This window comes from Schistocerca piceifrons, chromosome 7, assembly GCF_021461385.2.
Source record: "Schistocerca piceifrons isolate TAMUIC-IGC-003096 chromosome 7, iqSchPice1.1, whole genome shotgun sequence".
In the NCBI taxonomy this organism is placed as follows: domain Eukaryota; kingdom Metazoa; phylum Arthropoda; class Insecta; order Orthoptera; family Acrididae; genus Schistocerca; species Schistocerca piceifrons.
The window spans coordinates 124,697,824-124,717,301 of NC_060144.1; the positions used below are offsets into that span (position 1 = coordinate 124,697,824).

Consider the following 19,478-nt stretch of genomic DNA (forward strand, 5'->3'; position numbering starts at 1 on the left):
ACTCCGTCTCGCTTATCACATCCGTGAAACACTCTTCCCTTTTTCGCCATAATACAAAACGAATTGCCGTTTTCTGAACTTTTTCGCTATCCTTCGGGTCGATCCTAACTGAAGTGGATCGCATACCACCCAGCAATACTCCAGAAGAGGACGGACAAGCATAGTGTAGGCAGACTCTTCAGTAGATCTTACGGATCCCCTTCACTCTGTAGTTAGTATTTCCAGGTTCGTAGTCTCAGTTTTGCAATAACTTACGTAATGAATGTAATTACCATGCATAACAATACGACATTTTCAATAGTCTTCATGACTTCTTGCTTCTCAGGACCATGAAAGTTACAACATAAGGTCTAAAAATAACCAGCACCTTAACCAAAGTTTATATAATACATCTGTGTCCCAACACATCTCAATAGCGTCTCTCCCATTTGGCCTTCAGTGACAAACAAGGCGTACTTAATCAAATGTCGATACAACTATTATATTTTAACCACTTAATGCAGAAAACTAAAAAAAGTTCAGATTTATGTTAAATATTAAATATACATTGGTAATTATCATATATTATCTCAACCTCTTTGTAATTATCAATAAATTAAAATTATAATTTAGCTTCCTGTTTTCAACAGATCAGAGAACTTGATCTCGCTAGTTGTGATAACTGTCAAAACAAAACTACAGTTGTTTAATGTTACCTCTTTCTCCGGAACAACGCATTTTAGGATTTATTAATTCACTGTCGCAAAAATCTAAATATGTTGTTACTATCAATGTATGTGATGATTAAGTGTGTTTATAATTGCCATGTGACAGGCAATTTACGTATTTAATACTGTATCTTATCCCAACACGATACTTTTGACATATTCTAGAATGCATTGAGTTTACACACTTTTCCAGGCTTCTTAGTGAGATATTAATTGCCCAGAAGTAATGACTTTTTACAAATATTTAACTTTTGAAGCTAAATGGTTCGTTCGGATTATGTCATTTTGTATTCTCTTGTAGGTTGGTTGGCTTTTGGTTTTTCTTACACAAGGTGTGGTAACTGTCGAAGTGAATCAAGTATCAGCCACAAGGTGCTCCTCAAAATTCAAAATATTGTCGTTTGATATGCAATTGTCACAAACATTATTACAATAACTGTTCGTCACAAACTTTCTTTTATCAGATCGCGACAATGTTAACTGAACATAATAAAATTATGTAAGTGTAAATGACAAAGACAGTATCGTAATCTTTATTTTTTGTCTAAATGTCTGCGATATCTCTCATTCTAATTGTATTATATGATGAGATTGAGAGCGCAGACTTCTACTGAAGTGCCTGATAGACGGTAACCAGTGTTGTAACTTCAAATATAGGAACAAATCCTGTAATATAGTATCCGATGCACAGTGTGCAATGTTTTACTGTCTACGGTGCGTAATGGTGGTTTGCAAGGATTTTCACGACGCAATACATGAGGGGCGTTCGTTAAGTAATGTAAACTTTTCTTTTGAAAGCAGGTTGGTTTTATTCAGGATTCGAGTACACCATATTAACCACAGAGTAACACTCTACTGGACGACGTCGGAGCCAATATCTTGCTGTCAATAATTTTTCTGTCATCCACGTAGTGCTTTTCGTGAAGTGTGTCCTTCATTGGGTCAAGCAGACGAACTGGGAGCCGCGAGATCCGAACTGTCGGGTGGATGAGGAAGAACACACCTTTGAGTACCCCAACTGGTGTGTCAGCACTACCAGCAGAAGGGTCCAGTTGAACAGCAAGGTGTTTGATTCTGATCTGTCGATCACCTCGAATGAAAGTGCCCGCACGTTCCAACATTACTGGAGTCACAGCTGTCTGCGGTTGGTCAGCACGTGGGACATCGGGCAGGTTTGCGTTATCTTTTTACGACGATGAGAGACGCCTCGTCCAACGTCTCACCGTGCTTTTGTTCACTGCCAGGTTTCCGCAGACACTCTCCAAGCACCTATGAATGTATGCGATGCTCTGGTTTTCGCCAAAAGAAACTCAGTGACAGCTCTCTGCTTGAAACACACGTCCTTACAGACGCCATTTTGAAGAATACGTATAGCGCTGCCACCTGTTGGAACTTCATGAAACTATAGGTGCTGAAACGGGTACATTTCACGATGTCCGACAACAATTTTCGGATTTTTTTTTTTCAACTGAAACTGGCCGAGTAGAAAAAAAAAAAGTTGCATTACTTATTGAACGCGCCTCGTAAGTACACTACTGGCCATTAAAATTGCTGCACCACGAAGATGATATGCTACTGACGCGAAATTTAACCAAAAAGAAGAAGATGCTGTGATATGCAAACGATTAGCTTTTCACAGTATTCACACAAGGTTGGCGCCGGTGGCGACACCTACAACGTGCTGACATGAGGAAAGTTTCCAACCAATTTCTCATACATAAACAGCAGTTGACCGGCGCTGCCTGGTGAAACGTTGTTGCGATGCCTCGTGTAAGGACGAGAAATGAGTACCATCACGTTTCCGACTTTGATAAAGGTCGGATTGTTGCCTATCGCGATTGCGGTTTATCGTATCGCGACATTGGTGCTCGTGTTAGTCGAGATTCAATGACTGTTAGCAGAATATGGAATCGCTGGGTTCAGGAGGGTAATACGGAACGCTGTGCTGGATCCCAACGGCCTCGTATCACTAGCAGTCGAGATGACAGGTATCTTATCCGCATGGCTGTAACAGATGGTGCAGCCACGTCTCGATCCCTGAGTCGGCAGATGGGGACGTTTGCAAGACAACAACCATCTGCACGAACAGTTCGACGACGTTTGCAGCAGCTCGGACTGTCAGCGGTTACCCTTGACGCTGCATCACAGACAGGAGCGCCTGCGATGGTGTACTCAACGACGAACCTGGCTGCACGAATGGCAAAACGTCATTGTTTCGGATGAATCCAGGTTCTGTTTACAGCATCATGATGGTCGCATCCATATTTGGCGACATCGCGGTGAGCGCCCATTGGAATCGTGTATTCGTCATTGCCATAATGGCGTATCACCTGGCGTGATGGTACGGGGTGCCATTGGTTACACGTCTCGGTCACCTTTTGTTCGCATTGACGGCACTTTGAACAATGGACGTTACATTTCAGATGTGTTACGACCCTTGGCTGTACCCTTCATTCGATCCCTGCGAAACCCTACATTTCAGCAGGATAATAGACGACCGCATGTTGCAGGTCCTGTACGGACCTAACTGGATACAGAAAATGTTCCACTGCTGCCCTGGCCAGCACATTCTCCAGATCTCTTACTAATTGAAAACGTCTGGTCAATGGTGGCCGAGCAACTGGCTCGTCACAATACGCCAGTCACTACTCTTGATGAACTGTGGTATCGTGTTGAAGCTTCATGGGCAGCTGTACCTGTACACGCCATCCATGCTGTGTTTGACTCAATGCCCAGGCGTATCAAGGCCGTTATTACGGACAGAGATGGTTGTTCTGGGACATGTAATCACATGTCAGTTCTAGTATAATATATTTGTTCAATGAAAACCCGTTTATCATCTGCATTTCTTCTGGGTGTAGCAATTTTAATGGCCAGTAGTGTATACAAGGGCGTGCTTAAAGTGAGATGAATTTTAATTTACAGTGATGTTTCGTGTATACCCACGCAGCAGGTGGTGTTGCTGTTGCAGGAGGGCGTGGCGGTGGTCAGTGACGGGCTGCGCGTGCGTGTTGCTGGTACTCATGTCTGCACGGACGCTGCGCCGCTGCGAAGACTGGATGGACGAGGAGAGCCTCTACCGTTCCGGGCTGCACGTCAACCCGCCCAAAGGTAGGAGCAAAGGAAGCCCACACTGACCGCAATGTTTCCACATCAACTTGCTGGTAGTCTCACTAGGAATGTGTCGTCCCATGTAAACACCTCAATTCACTTTTACCCAGCCTGAGAGCGGGTCCATTTTAGTCCTCTTCCACTTATCCCTCCTTCCCGCTGTCCCCTCGTTCATCGTAGTGGCTGCTAAAATTCCTTACATATGCTACAGATCGACTTCAAGATATTATTCAGCGCTGGCGGCAATTGGTGAAGGAAAGGGGGGGGGGGGGGCAACACCTACAGTCTCTGGGAGGTTTGTAGATATTTACTACAACATTTGGTACCTCAGCTGCCAAGATATACATGTCTGCCGATCATTCCACACGAATTACATGAAATCTGTATGTTGCGAGTTTACATACATTAATGAGCGAGAACCTTACGATCACGTGCTTCATAGCGTGTCGACCCACTTTTGGGAAGCAATACAGCAGCGATTCTGTGCGTCATGGATATGACATGTCCTTGCTAGCTTTTTGGATGTATTCAGCACCAGATGTCAATGTATGGGATACGCAATTCCAGTGAATTACGGGCCGGCGGTTTCTGAACGCGGAGCTGGCCCCCGGTAGCGTTCCAAATCTCTTCCTTTGTCAATTATTCAAAAACAGTCTTAATCGCATTTATTATTATTATTATAATTATACCGCCAACCGGTTTCAACCCGACGTAGGGGTCATCATCTGGGCGTTTACACTATTGGTCGACTGCTGGTGGTGTCACTCCTGTCTGGATAGTTTCCTGTTATGTAGACAGGACTGACACCACCAGCAGTCGACCAATGGTGTAAACGCCCAGAAGATGACCCCTACGTCGGGTTGAAACCGGCTGGCGGTATAAAAATAATAAATACTATTACGACAGTTTTTGAATACTTGATTAATCATACTAATCGCTGCTTCATCTCCACAACCATGTTGCCCAAAAATCTTTTCCTTTGGGTTCATATTAGACGAGATTGGTGGACAAGACATCAACGTCAGTTCACTAACATGCTCCTCAAATCACTGCAGTGCGTGGCTTTGTGCCAAGGAGTTATCCTGCTGAAATATGCCACTGCTGTTGGAGAAGACATCAATCATCAAGGGATGCATTTGCTCCTCAGTAATATTCACGTACAGCACAGCTATGATGGTCTCTTCAAATGTGAATGTCCTCCGTAGAACAACGTAACCCTCACTGGCTTGCGTCCAAGTTGCGGTGTATATTTCGATGAATTGTTTGCTTTAATGCCAGCGTATCCGGACACGACCGTCAACTTGGTGTAAGGAGATCGTCATTCATACACGGTCTGATCACATTCTTCTGGTGTGCAATGTAATCTTAATTACGTCATTGAATCAACATGGGAACTTGTGGGGCCGTCTGATGTAGAGCTCCATGTTCAGCGCTGTACAGAACAGCGTGCTCCAAAAGACTTGTGAGACTACCAGCACTGTACTCTGTTGTCATATCGGCCACATATCGCTGCCTATCCTGCTTTACAGAAAGGGCAAGACTCCAGTCTAGACGTTCTGTGAGGAGGTCTGCACGTCCAACACCTTAACGCCTACTCAACGATTCACCATTCTTCATCCAGTTTCCATAGATGCTCACAACAGTAGCATTCGAAAAGTCGACCAGCCTTGCTGCTTTCGAGATTATCGTTCCCAGACGCCACACAATAGCAATCTGCGATTTGTTAAGGTGTTTTATATCAGGATATGTCCTTAAAAAAATGGTTCAAATGGCTCTGAGCACTATGGGACTTAACATCTGTGGTCATCAGTCCCCTAGAACTTAGAACTACTTAAACCTAACTAACCTAAGGACATCACACACATCCATGCCCGAGGCAGGATTCGAACCTGCGACCGTAGCAGTCGCGCGGTTCCGGACTGAGCGCCTTAACCGCGAGACCACCGCGGCCGGCATATGTCCTTATTTGCGATCCTTATCGTAGCTTATAATGAGCTCCGATTAGTCTCTGCCCCTTATAAACGTTCCTTACCTCATTTCGGGACCGCATCGCCGCTAGATGGCATTCAAGCTTGCAGTGCTCAGTGGTGATCAATGTACACTGCCTAATCAAAAGTAACCGGACACCTATCAGTAGACGTTAATATTTGGTATGTCCACCCTTAGCCTCTATGGCTGCTTGAAAACTGCTAGCGACACTTTCACTGAGGTGGAAGATTGGCAGACAGATCTTCCCCAACAACGGAAACCGGAGAAGGTAGTGATGTTGGACGCCGGGGTCTGAAACGAAGTCGACGATCTCCCTCATCCCAAAGATGTTCTGTTGGGTTCAGGCTTCAAGTGTCGTTTGGCACTACAGAAATGTGAACCTCATGGGGAGCTGCTTGACCATTGTACCCAATCCTTTCGATCTCCCTACTCACTGCCACTGTGTCATCTAGCTTGCCGGCAATTCTTTGCGACTCACGAATGATTTCTTCCTCTAAATGCATGCGACTTTTTACAACCATACTCCGCAATGCTCGACGGTCCCTCTGCATCATTATGTGAGTTCTGGCTCGTCTTTAGCGAGCCGGTGAGGCCGAGCGGCTCTAGGCGCTTCAGTCTGGAACCGCGCGACGGCTACGGTCGCAGGTTCGAATCCTGCCTCGGGCATGGGTGTGTGTGATGTCGTTAGGTTAGTTAGGTTTAAGTAGTTGTAAGTTCTAGGGGACTGATGACCTCAGATGTTAAGTCCCATAGTGCTCAGAGCCATTTGAACCATTTTTTTGGCTCGTCTTGGTTTAACGTGGCTGTTCCTGCGGCTTTCCACGTCACAGTCGCACATCAACAGTCGACTTGGGCAATTTTAGAACGGTTGAAAGGAACCTGACGGATTTGTTGCCGAAGTGACGTTCAGTGACTAGTCCACGTTCAAAGTCACTGAGCCGTCCTGGTCGAACTGTTCCACTGTTTCCGCTTCTCCATTGGCAACACAATTCTCACCGCTTCCTTTTACACTGGAGGGGCTACTTCTCGGGACACGTGGTAGTCAATTATTACATTCCTCTTGAAGTCTGTGGGGCGGGGGTGGTATTTCGATGGTCTCTTTACATCTTGCGCACCAGTTGAAATAGGTTTGTTATGGATAGGTCTCTCAAGCATCTAAGGTATTGTCGAGTAGTCCAGGGCCTTGTTTCCACTTAAGCCTTTCTCTGGCTGTATCGAACTATCATATTTCCTATCACATTTTCAATTACTTGTTCTTCCCTTTCTGTAATATTGTCCACCTGCTTAGCAGGGTGGTAACGTGCTCGCCTCCCATACAAGCGGGCCCGGGTTCGATTCTCGGCCTGGTTGGAGATTTTCTCCCCTCAGGGACTGGGTTTATGTTGTCCTCATCATCATTGCATCCTCACCAGCGGCGCGCATGTCACTCAATCTGGCGTCGGCTGGAATAAGACTTGCACGTGGCGGCCGAACTTCCCCAGATGGGGCCTCCTGGCCAACGATGCCATACGCCCATTTCATTTCCAATCTGTAATATTGCCTTCAAATCTGTTTTCTTTGTGTAAGACTTTTACATTCCTTCCAAATTTAAGCTTATTTTCTTAGTACTGGAGTGCCATCTGAGCTCCTGATATTTATGCAGTTGCCTGTCTTTTCTCCAAACGTCTCTTTTTTTCCTGTAGAGAACATCTGCCCTTTCCCTAATAGTGCATCGTTCTACAGCCTCTCATTTGTCCTGCAGCCATTCCATTGCATTTTCTGTCAAACTCATTTTTTACATGGCTGTATTTCCTTTCGCCTGTTCCATTTGCTACAGTTTTATGTCTTCTTCTTTCATCAGTTGACTTCAGTGTTTCCTATATTATCCGAAGATTTCTAATAGTCCACGACTTCTTACGTATTTGATCCAATGTGGCTTTCACTAGTTCATATCAGGAAGCTACCCACTCGTCTTCTATTGTATTCCTTTTCCCTGTTTCAGTCCACTGTTGCCTAACACTCCCTCAGAAATAATTAATAACTTACCCCAGTCCAATCTTCTTATTTTTCCCCTTTTTGAAATTTCTTCACAAAATTGCAGCTCATAACCAATAAATTATGGTCAAAATCCACATCTGCTTCTGAAGATCTCTTGCGATCATGCAAAGTGTAACAGGTAATTGCGCAGATACTTTTGTTCGTGACTGTGAACAGTGTACTGAACAACATTATATCTGAAATAGTGAGGTACCTCTTTAATTAGTGTAATTATGCCAAAAGAATATACATTGTTTTCTGAGGACTTTCTTAAAATTCAACTGCGCAAAAACAAAATTATGAAATTTTAAACAGTTCAGGAAATCTTAGGTTTCAATAACCGCACTAACACTAAAAGCCACGTCTTCAGGTGAACATATGACTAAAACGTTAGAGAGGAAATGCTCGGAACCTTTTTACCCAACATTCGTTGTCCGCTCTATTGTTTTAGTCATATGTTGGCCTGAAGCTGTAGCTTTTTGTGCCATGAAACACGTAGTGGTCCAATAATAAAGCACTAAATACAGCTAAAGCGGTTATTAATACCCAAGATGACTACTCATAGTTGTGGTTCCCGACCTACCAGGTTGTCTGCAGGTTCAGAAAGTATGTGAGGTGAACATTTGGGCTGAATCACTTCTGTACATTGAGTATGTTTCAACATCTCACCAAGCTAGTAGAGAAACCTGTAACGATGTACCAGTTTTCCTCTATTTCCTGAAAAACTACTGCCAGTTGTCTGTCTATACATGCCATCACAAAAACTGTTCCGTTTGCTGCATGTTTAGAAGCTTCTATAGTCCCTTTAAAATTACTTGATAGTGACTTCTGTATCTGCAACGACAGTGTTGCCACATCGGATGCAGTTCTGTTACAAACGACACACGGCGGTCTCGTTACACTGTCAGTGGGCAATGTGATTTTACAAGGTTATATATGGTTGATATTATTCCATTCTGGCGGCGGTCTATACTGATATAAAAATTGAAGTAACAAACTTCTGATTGCCACGATCTCTTTAGCAGAGCATCACATTACCGGTTTCGGCAGACTATGTTGCCATAATCTGAATAAATGCTCACAGAGCGAGATTGGGCAGTGGTCAGCATACTGGACTCGCATTCGGGAGGACGGCGGTTCAAACCCGCGTCCGGCCATCCTGATTTAGGTTTTCCGTGATTTCCCTAAATCGCTTCAGGCAAATGCAGGGATGGTTCCTCTGAAAGGGCACGGCCGATTTCCTTCTCTATCCCTGCATAATCCGATGGGACCGATAACCTTGCTATTTGGTCCCGTCCCCCAAACCAACCAACCACCCAACCAATAAATGCTCTGTTGCTGCGTTGGCAGCATCTTGTTACTTCTATTTTTATCATTTTACGAGGTTAAGTTGTCGAACACTGAAAAGAAAGCGCCTGCCGCAATTATTTTAGCTATAGCTTGCATGGGGGCTTAATTAAATTATTTTGAAAATACTTTTAATTTTTAGTAACTGTATGTCCGATTACGTAAGTCTCGTAAACGGTTGGCCCTGACTAGTATTATTACGCTATCTGACTGCAAGGAACAATGTAAGAAAATTTTCGTAAACACAGTTAATTAATTAAGACCCCAGCAACTATAAAAATCTACGAAACCAATGAGCACAAGAGTAACTGTTCTGTATGTGGGAGTGTGACTCAACGTCCACATCTGGCACGGTTCTTTTCCAACAAGACAAGAATTTTGATACCAATTATACTGACGTGACAAAAGAAATTCAGAAAAACTATAAATACGCAAAAAATCACAATTACACTCTAATCCTAGAACACAAGCCAGATGCTTTGTTGACTGAACCTGTAGTGACACATTATTTCAGATACACGAATAATAAAAAGACATTGTAAGTTTTACCTTCATATATATTGACGAAATGCACACAATAACATCTGCTATCTCTCCCATCAAATAACTGCATAAAACATGGAACAACACTCTTTACTACAACATCTTACTCCAACTTCACGACAACCACGAGCTCTTAACACATACTGTCCTCTACGATCTCATAACGAGCACTCTGCTACGATCTCTAAACACACACTGTGCTCTCTACTAGCACTGACTGCCACGAACTCTCAACAACCACTGACTTCTACAATCTCATAACAAGCACTGTGGAGGCGGCTTAATAGTACTCTTTGGCGCACTCTCTGGCGCAGTGGCACAGTGTAGCCACCTTTCATATGCCCCTCCTCCACAGGCCAGAATTTGATGGTATTTTTGCCAGCATTGGTGGTGAAAATACCATCAAATTCGTCCACAAAAATACAGACAAAAATAAAAGATAATATTAATACCTAAACATCACATAATTAGTTAAAAATTTTGGCTTTGCACTGACCTTTCACTAACCTAATGTATGAAATACAGTAAGCAATACAACTTCTTTTCATACATGTGACTTTACATAATAGTTTACAATATACAAAAAATCAGTTTATGCAAATGTTCACATAAAATGCCTTCGATGATTAGTTTATACAAAAAAAGAACACCAACAGTAACATCTTTTCGGTAGAAGCAGTCCATCAGTTGCACCCAGTAAAGTTTAGCAGGTACACCCAGCAACAAGTCACATTAATTCAGTAGAAACAGTTCATCAGTGGCACCCAGCAATGTTAAGCAGGTGCAGACACCAACAAGTGACATCATTTCAGTAGAAGCAGTCCATCAGTTGCACCCAGCAATGTTGAGCAGGTGCAGACAGCAACAAGTGACATTATTTCAGTAGAAGCAGTCCATCAGAGGCACCCAGCAATGTTGAGCAGGTGCAGACACCAACAAGTGACCATCATTTCAGTAGAAGCAGTCCATCAGTTGCACTCAGTAAGGTTTAGCAGGTACACCCAGCACAAGTCACATTAGTTCAGTAGAGGCAATCCATCAGAGGTACCCAGCAATGTTGAGTAGGTGCAGACAGCAACAAGTGACTTCATTTCAGTAAAAACAGTTCATCAGTTGCACCCAGCAATGTTGAGAGCAGGTGCAGACACCAACAAGTGACATCATTTCAGTAGGAGTAGTCCATCAGTTGCACCCAGCAATGTTGAGCAGGTGCAGACAGCAACAAGTGACATCATTTCAGTAAAAGCAGTCCATTAGTTGCACCCAGCAATGTTGAGTAGGTGCAGACAGCAACAAGTGACTTCATTTCAGTAAAAACAGTTCCATCTGTGGCACCCAGTAACGTTCAAGAGGTACACACAGCAACAAGTCACATTAGTTCAGTAGAAGCAGTCCATCAGAGGCACCCAGCAATGTTGAGTAGGTGCAGACAGCAACAAGTGACTTCATTTCAGTAAAAACAGTTCATCAGTTGCGCCCAGCAACGTTGAGAGCAGGTGCAGACACCAACAAGTGACATCATTTCAGTAGAAGCAGTCCATTAGTGGCATCAGCAATGTTGATCAGGTGCACACAGCAACAGGGGACATCTTTTCAGTAAAAGCAGTCCATCAGTGGCACCCAGCAATATTGAGTAGGTGCAGACACCAACAAGTCTCATCTCTCAGCAGAAGCAGTTCCATAAAACTCACAAGCACTGATCACACTGTTTATCAGAGTTTATGAGCAGAAATTAAACATGTCCTAGTGGCTCCAATCATGTAGAAAAGGTACAGGTAACAGTCCATAATTTTTTTTTTTTTACAATCACTGATCACACAGTTCATCAGCAGAAATTAAACACGACCAAATGTCACACATCATGTTGAAAAGTGCAGGTAACAGTTCAGAATATTTATCTTCACTAATCAGACAGTTCAGGCATGAACAATAGTTTGAATGCACATACAAATGCTTTTACAGTAACATACAAATCATAACAAACACACAAATGATGTCAGATAATTGTCCTATTAACTATTACAATACACAAATACCAGTAAACCTATAATATTCATGGGTGTCAGTGCAAGCCACTACAAACAATAAAATAATGTTTAGGAGATAGGTGGGTAGGATTAGGAAAGGAAAACACACAGAACACACTCACTCATCTCTCATCCACATTAAGTACTACTGTGTAACTGAATAGTGTTAATTGTGTAAATGAAATTCTGTCTAAATCTGATGTTCATCATGTGTATCAAGTAGTACTGGCAGCAATGTATAACAGTCAATAATAGTTAGGTCAACGTCATAGTCATCATGTCAAGACCAATGTTTGCCAAGCCAGATCAAAATGTACTGTTGCTGAACAACTGTCAGTGAGCCAAGATATGCAATTACTTCCTCTCTCCAAAAAAAAGTATATACTGCTTAGTGATTTAACAAAGTGTGTGTATAGATTATCTTCCTTCTATTTTAGTGTTCTAGTCTGCTATCTTCATCCTCCTTGTTCCATAAGACCAACAAAAAAAATATGCTCCTCACTTACTTTACCTCTTATACACCAAAACTCCAATAATCATCAACTTAATCTCAATAATACCTCAATAATACCTCTTCAATACGTCTTATCATCAATATCATTTACCTTACCTCTCATCAACTTCATATAATCTCTATACCTCAATAATACGTCGATAAATGTGAACCTTATTGCCAATATCATCTCACTTCCAACACAACTCTTTCCTCTAGTCAGTCTCCTCGAACAAGTACAGATAAAATCCTAATGCAACTTCAATTCAGCATCCCATACAATCCGAAGACACAGTGTCAACACACAACCTCTGTGTAATCCATCTGACCCAAATTTTCTACTCATTATCACATAATCTCAATACGTCACTAATACTTCTTCAATACGTCGATACATAATGCAACTTCAATTCAGTATCCCATACAATCCGAAGACACAGTGTCCACACACAACCTCTGTGTAATCCATCTGACCCAAATTTTTTACTCATTATAAATTATAAGATACATTTTGGTTCCTTGTCCATCATTAAATAAAAGAAATGCATACCTGACCTCTAACAGACTTAGTTCGAATAACTCTCAGTAATTAAGTACGATTACGGAGTGTGAATGATCATAATATTTCACAGTGTGTACACCACTTCAAGAATCATAGCAGAAGCAAACATGTGGAGTATTTTTTGTGTCAAGTGTCACTTCCTATTTCAATTGCTCACGAAAAATGCAGTGTAATAACTATTAATGGTCTAAACCTAGTATTGGTATGTCATGTCGTTAGCTTCCTTCCTATTAGCATAAATGTATACAGCTTTCATAAAACCTCAGTTCATGTGACTTCTATGACTTTCTTGTACTAATGTCGTTCGTCGAATTATAGCAGTTAATTTCTTATCTTAAAAATATAAGGCACTGAGCGTAAGCAAAACTTGCAATAGCGAGTAAATATACCAGTAGAGAACAGAATGTCAACAAGTGTATGCAGCATAATTCTTACAACGAGGCTCTGCCAAGCGAACAATCTATAATTAATCCAATAGTGTGACCTAAACTCTATGTTTATACACTGTACATCAGCATTGCTATACACCAAATTAAAGAGTAGTTATGACAACAAAACAGAAATGTGTAAATATGTAATCCATGCAAAAAGCAGCAAACATATATCTTACGTAATAAACAAGTCATTAGTATCATATCAGCAAAAGCAAATAAATGTTCATATGTCATCTTAATAAGTAAACATGGAGGCGCAAGCAGATAAATCACAAAGTATAACTTACATACCTAAACACATCAGCACAATAAATCAAGTGACAATTATAATTTAAATAAATAAGCACAGCAGGCACATAATAGAAAAATATGACATCAGTGAAAAAGCAGTGCAGCCAAGCGATGCATAATATATACAAGTTACAACCCAGTTCATTAATAATCATTGTCAAATTCAGTTAACGTACGCAAGCGCGTCGCTTCACACGTAAATTCATAGAACATGAAATTAGCACAAAGTATGAATCACGTAATCGCGAGCAGCAAATTACGTCTAAAGTACGTACCTAAGTGGAAATTTGTTACCTGAAAAATGAACTCAATTAACAGTTACCTTTTTTAGTTTATTAGTTTCTTCTTCGAAATTACATTCTTCCTGAAAATTTCTCGATAGCAAGTCGTCTTAACGTCGGACACGCACAGAATTTACCTGAAGGTCTTAAATACTTTATACACCGTATCCTGCAAAATACTGAATGTTAATAACACAATTCAACAAGTCCTTATAGCTTTATACAGAATTTAGTCGGAGAAATTAGACTGTGTATTTGTTTACGGCTGTCAGTGCATTCGCACTGAGCGCTCGATCAGCTGTAGGCGCGTGACGTAGGAAGCAATTGTTTGCGGTCAACGACTGCCTTGTGCGGCGCGCAGACTTGACTGTTGCTTTGAGTATATGCCGCCGCCAAAACACAGCGCGGTATCCTTGTACTCTCTGCGTGTTTACATCTAGCTGTTAGTTTCTCACAAGTATGTCATTCTACAAAAATTTTTCAAAAGTATATAGCTCCACAAAAATTTTGGAAACTACGAACCTCACGTTTTGTGGTAGGAACAGCATAGTTACGAATAGCGTCTAATTTTTCTGGATCAGGAAGAATACCTTCTGTAGAAATAATGTGACCAAGAAATTTCACCTGAGAACGACCAAATTCAGATTTTTCCAAGTTCACTGTCATGCCAACTCGTGCAAAAATACGTAATAATGAATCCAAAATTTTGTTGTGCTCACTCCAAGAACGTTTAGCAATAAGAATGTCGTCAACATAAGAAGTAATATTGTCACGAAGATAAACAGGTAACATTTCGTTTAAACTATGAATGAGTGCTGCTGAAGGTACAGTAACTCCACATGGTAATTTCCAAAGTCACTTTTAGGTACAATTAGTCATATTCGGTTATTGTTTATCTACTGTCTAGATAGATTGATAGTCGAAGAGTTGTTTTGACAGATGCAAAGAATAGTAAAAGAGTAGGCAGCGGTGCAGAAAACTAAAAGAGAAATAGCACCACTACAGCTCGGGGCCCTATGCTCGCTACGGCACATATTCACTTAGAGTAGTGAATCCCCTGAGGACTTTAATAGCTGCACATAATTTCAAGTTTGTGACTTAATGGTAAATTTGGCGGAAGTGCGTACGTAAATTGATCTAACCATGCGCATGCATGTATGTCATTCTTAGAATTACGAAAGATCTTAAATTTCCGAACAGTCAAAAAATGTTTATAGTCAAAGTTTTCGCCTCGTGGCGACAAAGACCTACCGCGTCTGTCCCAGTCCGAATGTCGATTATTGTAAAGTTCGCGCGCCTGGCGCTCTCTTGTTGCATCCCGTAAATGAAACAAATTATTTTCTTCAAACCCCTCTGCTATCTGTGATTCTAAATTTCCTTTGCCGTCTTTTCCTACGATTTCGCCCTCAATCTGTTTGACTTGCTTTTTTAAAGCCTCAAATTCCCTTTTCACGCGTTCATTAAATTTTCCCTGATTCTCAACATGCTTATTTATGTTCTGATACTCTTCGGTTTCTGCAAATGGTAATGGAGCTGTATCATCCGAATCTCTGTCCCCATGTAAACTAAGATTTGTCAATTTGTCTGAAATCTCCTCAACTCTTTCCGATAAGTCATCTAATTGTTCTTTCTGTTTATTTACGTCTTCTGTAAGTGTCGCGACTCGGGATTCGGTATTGTCACATTTAGTAGTTAACTGTTCACACTGTTGCGTTAAGTTATTTATTCTGTCATTTGGTACGGATTCCTCGATTCTTTCAATTATTTCTTCCTTATCGTGTGCACGTTGTAAATTTAATTCTGAAAATTTTTGTACTATCACGCGATCTTTTTCTTCCTGTTCTCTGTCCTGTTCCTCTTGTCTGATTTCTGTTGAAATTAAACTATTATTGTGAGCATTCAAAATTGGTTGCACTTCTTCTCTAATTTCTTTGTTTGATTCATCTTTCATGTTGAAACACGTCCCTGTTCGTGAGCCTAACTGTGTTTCCATTGTTTCCATTTCGGTTTTACTTGTTCCTATTTCTGAGAATACCCGTGTTATCATTGCTTCCATCCGTGATCCCAAATTTAATATTGCACTCATTAACTGCTCCATATCTTCCGTCGTTAATCTCGTATTCGGAAAGTTTTTCGATTGTGAAAAATTTTGAACTGGTTCCGGACTATTTTCCCTGCTTATTAAATTGTTTTCAACACCATTATTCATGACACTGTTTTCCTCTGTTGGCGAGTTCGCCATGTTAACAATTTCGTTATTCTCACTATCCATCATTTTTGCCTTCTTCATTGATCGCGTAATCATTTACAAAATATACAAAAAAAATTCGTCACTGTACGAAAATTACACACAATGCCTCCTTATCTCCAACAATACCATTTACATGCAATGTCTCCCTCAAACACGATCAAACGAACAATTGAAATAATTGCACTAATTTGTCAAACGCGTGTTCAAGGCAATAAAAATTAAATTCTGAGAAAAAAATACCATTAGAAGAATGACAATTACCAAATCTACACATGCAAAATAGACTACAATTACTAACTACAAATTACTACAACAATACTACAGTCTACAATTTTCACAATCAGAAGAATCCAAGGGACGATCCTGGCAGGGTCGCCACGTGCATGGGGGCTTAATTAAATTATTTTGAAAATACTTTTAATTTTTAGTAACTGTATGTCCGATTACGTAAGTCTCGTAAACGGTTGGCCCTGACTAGTATTATTACGCTATCTGACTGCAAGGAACAATGTAAGAAAATTTTCGTAAACACAGTTAATTAATTAAGACCCCAGCAACTATAAAAATCTACGAAACCAATGAGCACAAGAGTAACTGTTCTGTATGTGGGAGTGTGACTCAACGTCCACATCTGGCACGGTTCTTTTCCAACAAGACAAGAATTTTGATACCTATTATACTGACGTGACAAAAGAAATTCAGAAAAACTATAAATACGCAAAAAATCACAATTACACTCTAATCCTAGAACACAAGCCAGATGCTTTGTTGACTGAACCTGTAGTGACACATTATTTCAGATACACGAATAATAAAAAGACATTGTAAGTTTTACCTTCATATATATTGACGAAATACACACAATAACATCTGCTATCTCTCCCATCAAATAACTGCATAAAACATGGAACAACACTCTTTACTACAACATCTTACTCCAACTTCACGACAACCACGAGCTCTTAACACATACTGTCCTCTACGATCTCATAACGAGCACTCTGCTACGATCTCTAAACACACACTGTGCTCTCTACTAGCACTGACTGCCACGAACTCTCAACAACCACTGACTTCTACAATCTCATAACAAGCACTGTGGAGGCGGCTTAATAGTACTCTTTGGCGCACTCTCTGGCGCAGTGGCACAGTGTAGCCACCTTTCAAGCTGGTAAACAACAGAAAACAACGAAAGTGGGGCAATACGTCCGAGAATGTTTGCGAAAACAAATGATGTCAAACCGTATGAGTCGTTCATGGTACGACAAATTATTAATGTTGATACTACGTAAAATAGGAAAACAACATTCGTCAATGGCAGAGGCAATCGCAGTCGACGAGATTACGCGTAGCTGATATTTCTGACAACAGGCACGTCAGTCGAATGCCTGAAATTTAGAGCCGTAATATCGTCAAACACAATCGCAAAAAAGATATTGAAACATGACCTAGTAGAAAAGTCGGAAGCTCTTTAAGACTGCCCGCAGATGATGCAGTTATCTGTAAGAAAGTAGCAATGCCAGAAGACAGCATCGATTTTCTGAATGACCTGCAGAGAGTTGATGAATAATGCAGGCTCTGGCAGTTGACCCTGAACGTAAATAAACGGAACATATTGCGCGTACGCAAGAAAAGAAATCCACGACTGTACAACTATACTACTGATAACAAATTTCTGGAAACAGCATCTACGGTAAAGTATCTGGGAGGAATTACCCAGAGCGGCCTTAAGTGGAATCACCATATAAAAAATATAATAGGAAAAACTAATGCCAGACTGAGATTCACAGGAAGAATCTGAAGCAAGGAAGAAGCTTACAGGCGCTTGTTCGACAGATTCTCGATCACTGTTCATCCATTTGGGATCCTTACTAGGTAAAACTGACAGAAGAGATTGGGGAAAGCCAACGAAGAGCGGCGCGTTCCATGGCGAGGTCGCGTTGGCCGTGTTATAGCGTTACAGATACGCTCAACAAACTGCAGCGCAGATGATACGGGAGACGCGCTGTGCATCAAGGAGAGGTTTACTATTGACATTTCGAGAGACTGCTTCTCAGGAAGAATCGGACAACATATTTCGTCCTACCACGCACATCTCGCGAAATGACTGTGACAGACAGATTCGAGAAATTTGAGGCAATTCAGAGGCTTATCGATAATTATTCTTCCCACACGCCATTCGCCAGTGGGACAGGGATGGGTGGATCAATAGTGGTACCAGAAGTACCCTTCGCCACACACAGTAAGGGTGGCTTGCGAGTTGATGTAGATGTAGATGAAACCTGTGAAGTAATTATATCCGTACTGGAATGATATATTCAGGTAATTAACGTAAATAATGCGACGACGCCGATATGTATTTCGTAGTCATTGCATATACAGTACATGGCGAGGCCTAACATGTTTCCGAACTATAGAAGAAAACAGCGCCGTAGAGAATGCACACGATTTTCTGTTTAAAAGACTACTGCCAAAACCGAGACTGAGAGATGTTATGCTCAAAGAGGAACCGATAAGATGAAGATTCCACATTAGCGCTGTGTTCCTGGTTCGTGAAGCTCTGCCAGCATCTGAAGGACGAATAATATTAAACCGTCAATGATAGACACCGCCCGCTCAGTACGCATTGAGAATATCTTTGGGGCCATCAATGCTGCTCGTCAGTATTTCTGGTATTGACAGTATGTCAATACACCATCTCGGGTGGTCAGCATAATGGGGGATTGATAATATTATTGAACGTATGAGGTCTCCTTTCTTACCTGTAAAGCGAAGCAGTGCTGGCAGTGACCGTTTTGAGGCATGATGGGAAACTGAGATGCTCTGTTTTAATTGACTGAACTGCTAACGTAACCACAAGCTCATGATATGCAGTATATACGAGGAGATGGCGATCAAAAACTTGTGGCAGAACTATTCATCACGCTAACCTTTGCAGCAAACTCAAGAGAGAAATCAGTGCCAAAAGCAAACTGTAATTTCTCGCTTTCATTGGTTACGTGGACCTATGCTCACACTGGTTTCAGAAGCTGACATGTTACTGGTTATAGGCCACACAGGCACGTCACATAGAAACAATGTACACTGTTTAAAAGTAAGGAAACTATTTTGTGTACAGACCTCCACCGATTGCTAGCTCGAAGCAGATGCACTGTCCAAAAGAGGGTTAATACCACTCATGTCAGTGTCGTTGGAACTTTCCGAAGTGGATGAGCAGCTGGAAGTAATAAGTTACGTAACGCTATCTTCGAGGAGACACTCATTATTCCACGCTTCGCCGAGCGGGATAGCCGCGCGGTCTTGGGCGCCTTGTCACGGTTCGCACGGCTCCCCCCGTCGGAGGTTCGAGTCCTCCCTCGGGCATGGGTGTGTGTATCGTCGTTGGAATAAGTTAGTGTAAGTTAGATTAAGTAGTGTGTGGGCCTA

At 41.6% G+C, this 19,478-nt stretch overlaps 1 protein-coding gene across 1 annotated transcript in view; it reads left to right on the forward strand.

Moving 5' to 3' along the window:
• LOC124805498 (protein O-mannosyl-transferase TMTC2-like) overlaps positions 1–19,478 on the forward strand; it is a 941,575-nt gene that overhangs the window by 383,710 nt on the left and 538,387 nt on the right. Inside the window, exon 8 of the mRNA XM_047266062.1 lies at positions 3,679–3,818. Coding sequence (XP_047122018.1) covers positions 3,679–3,818 — 140 coding nt within the window. The remainder of the gene's footprint in view (positions 1–3,678; positions 3,819–19,478) is intronic.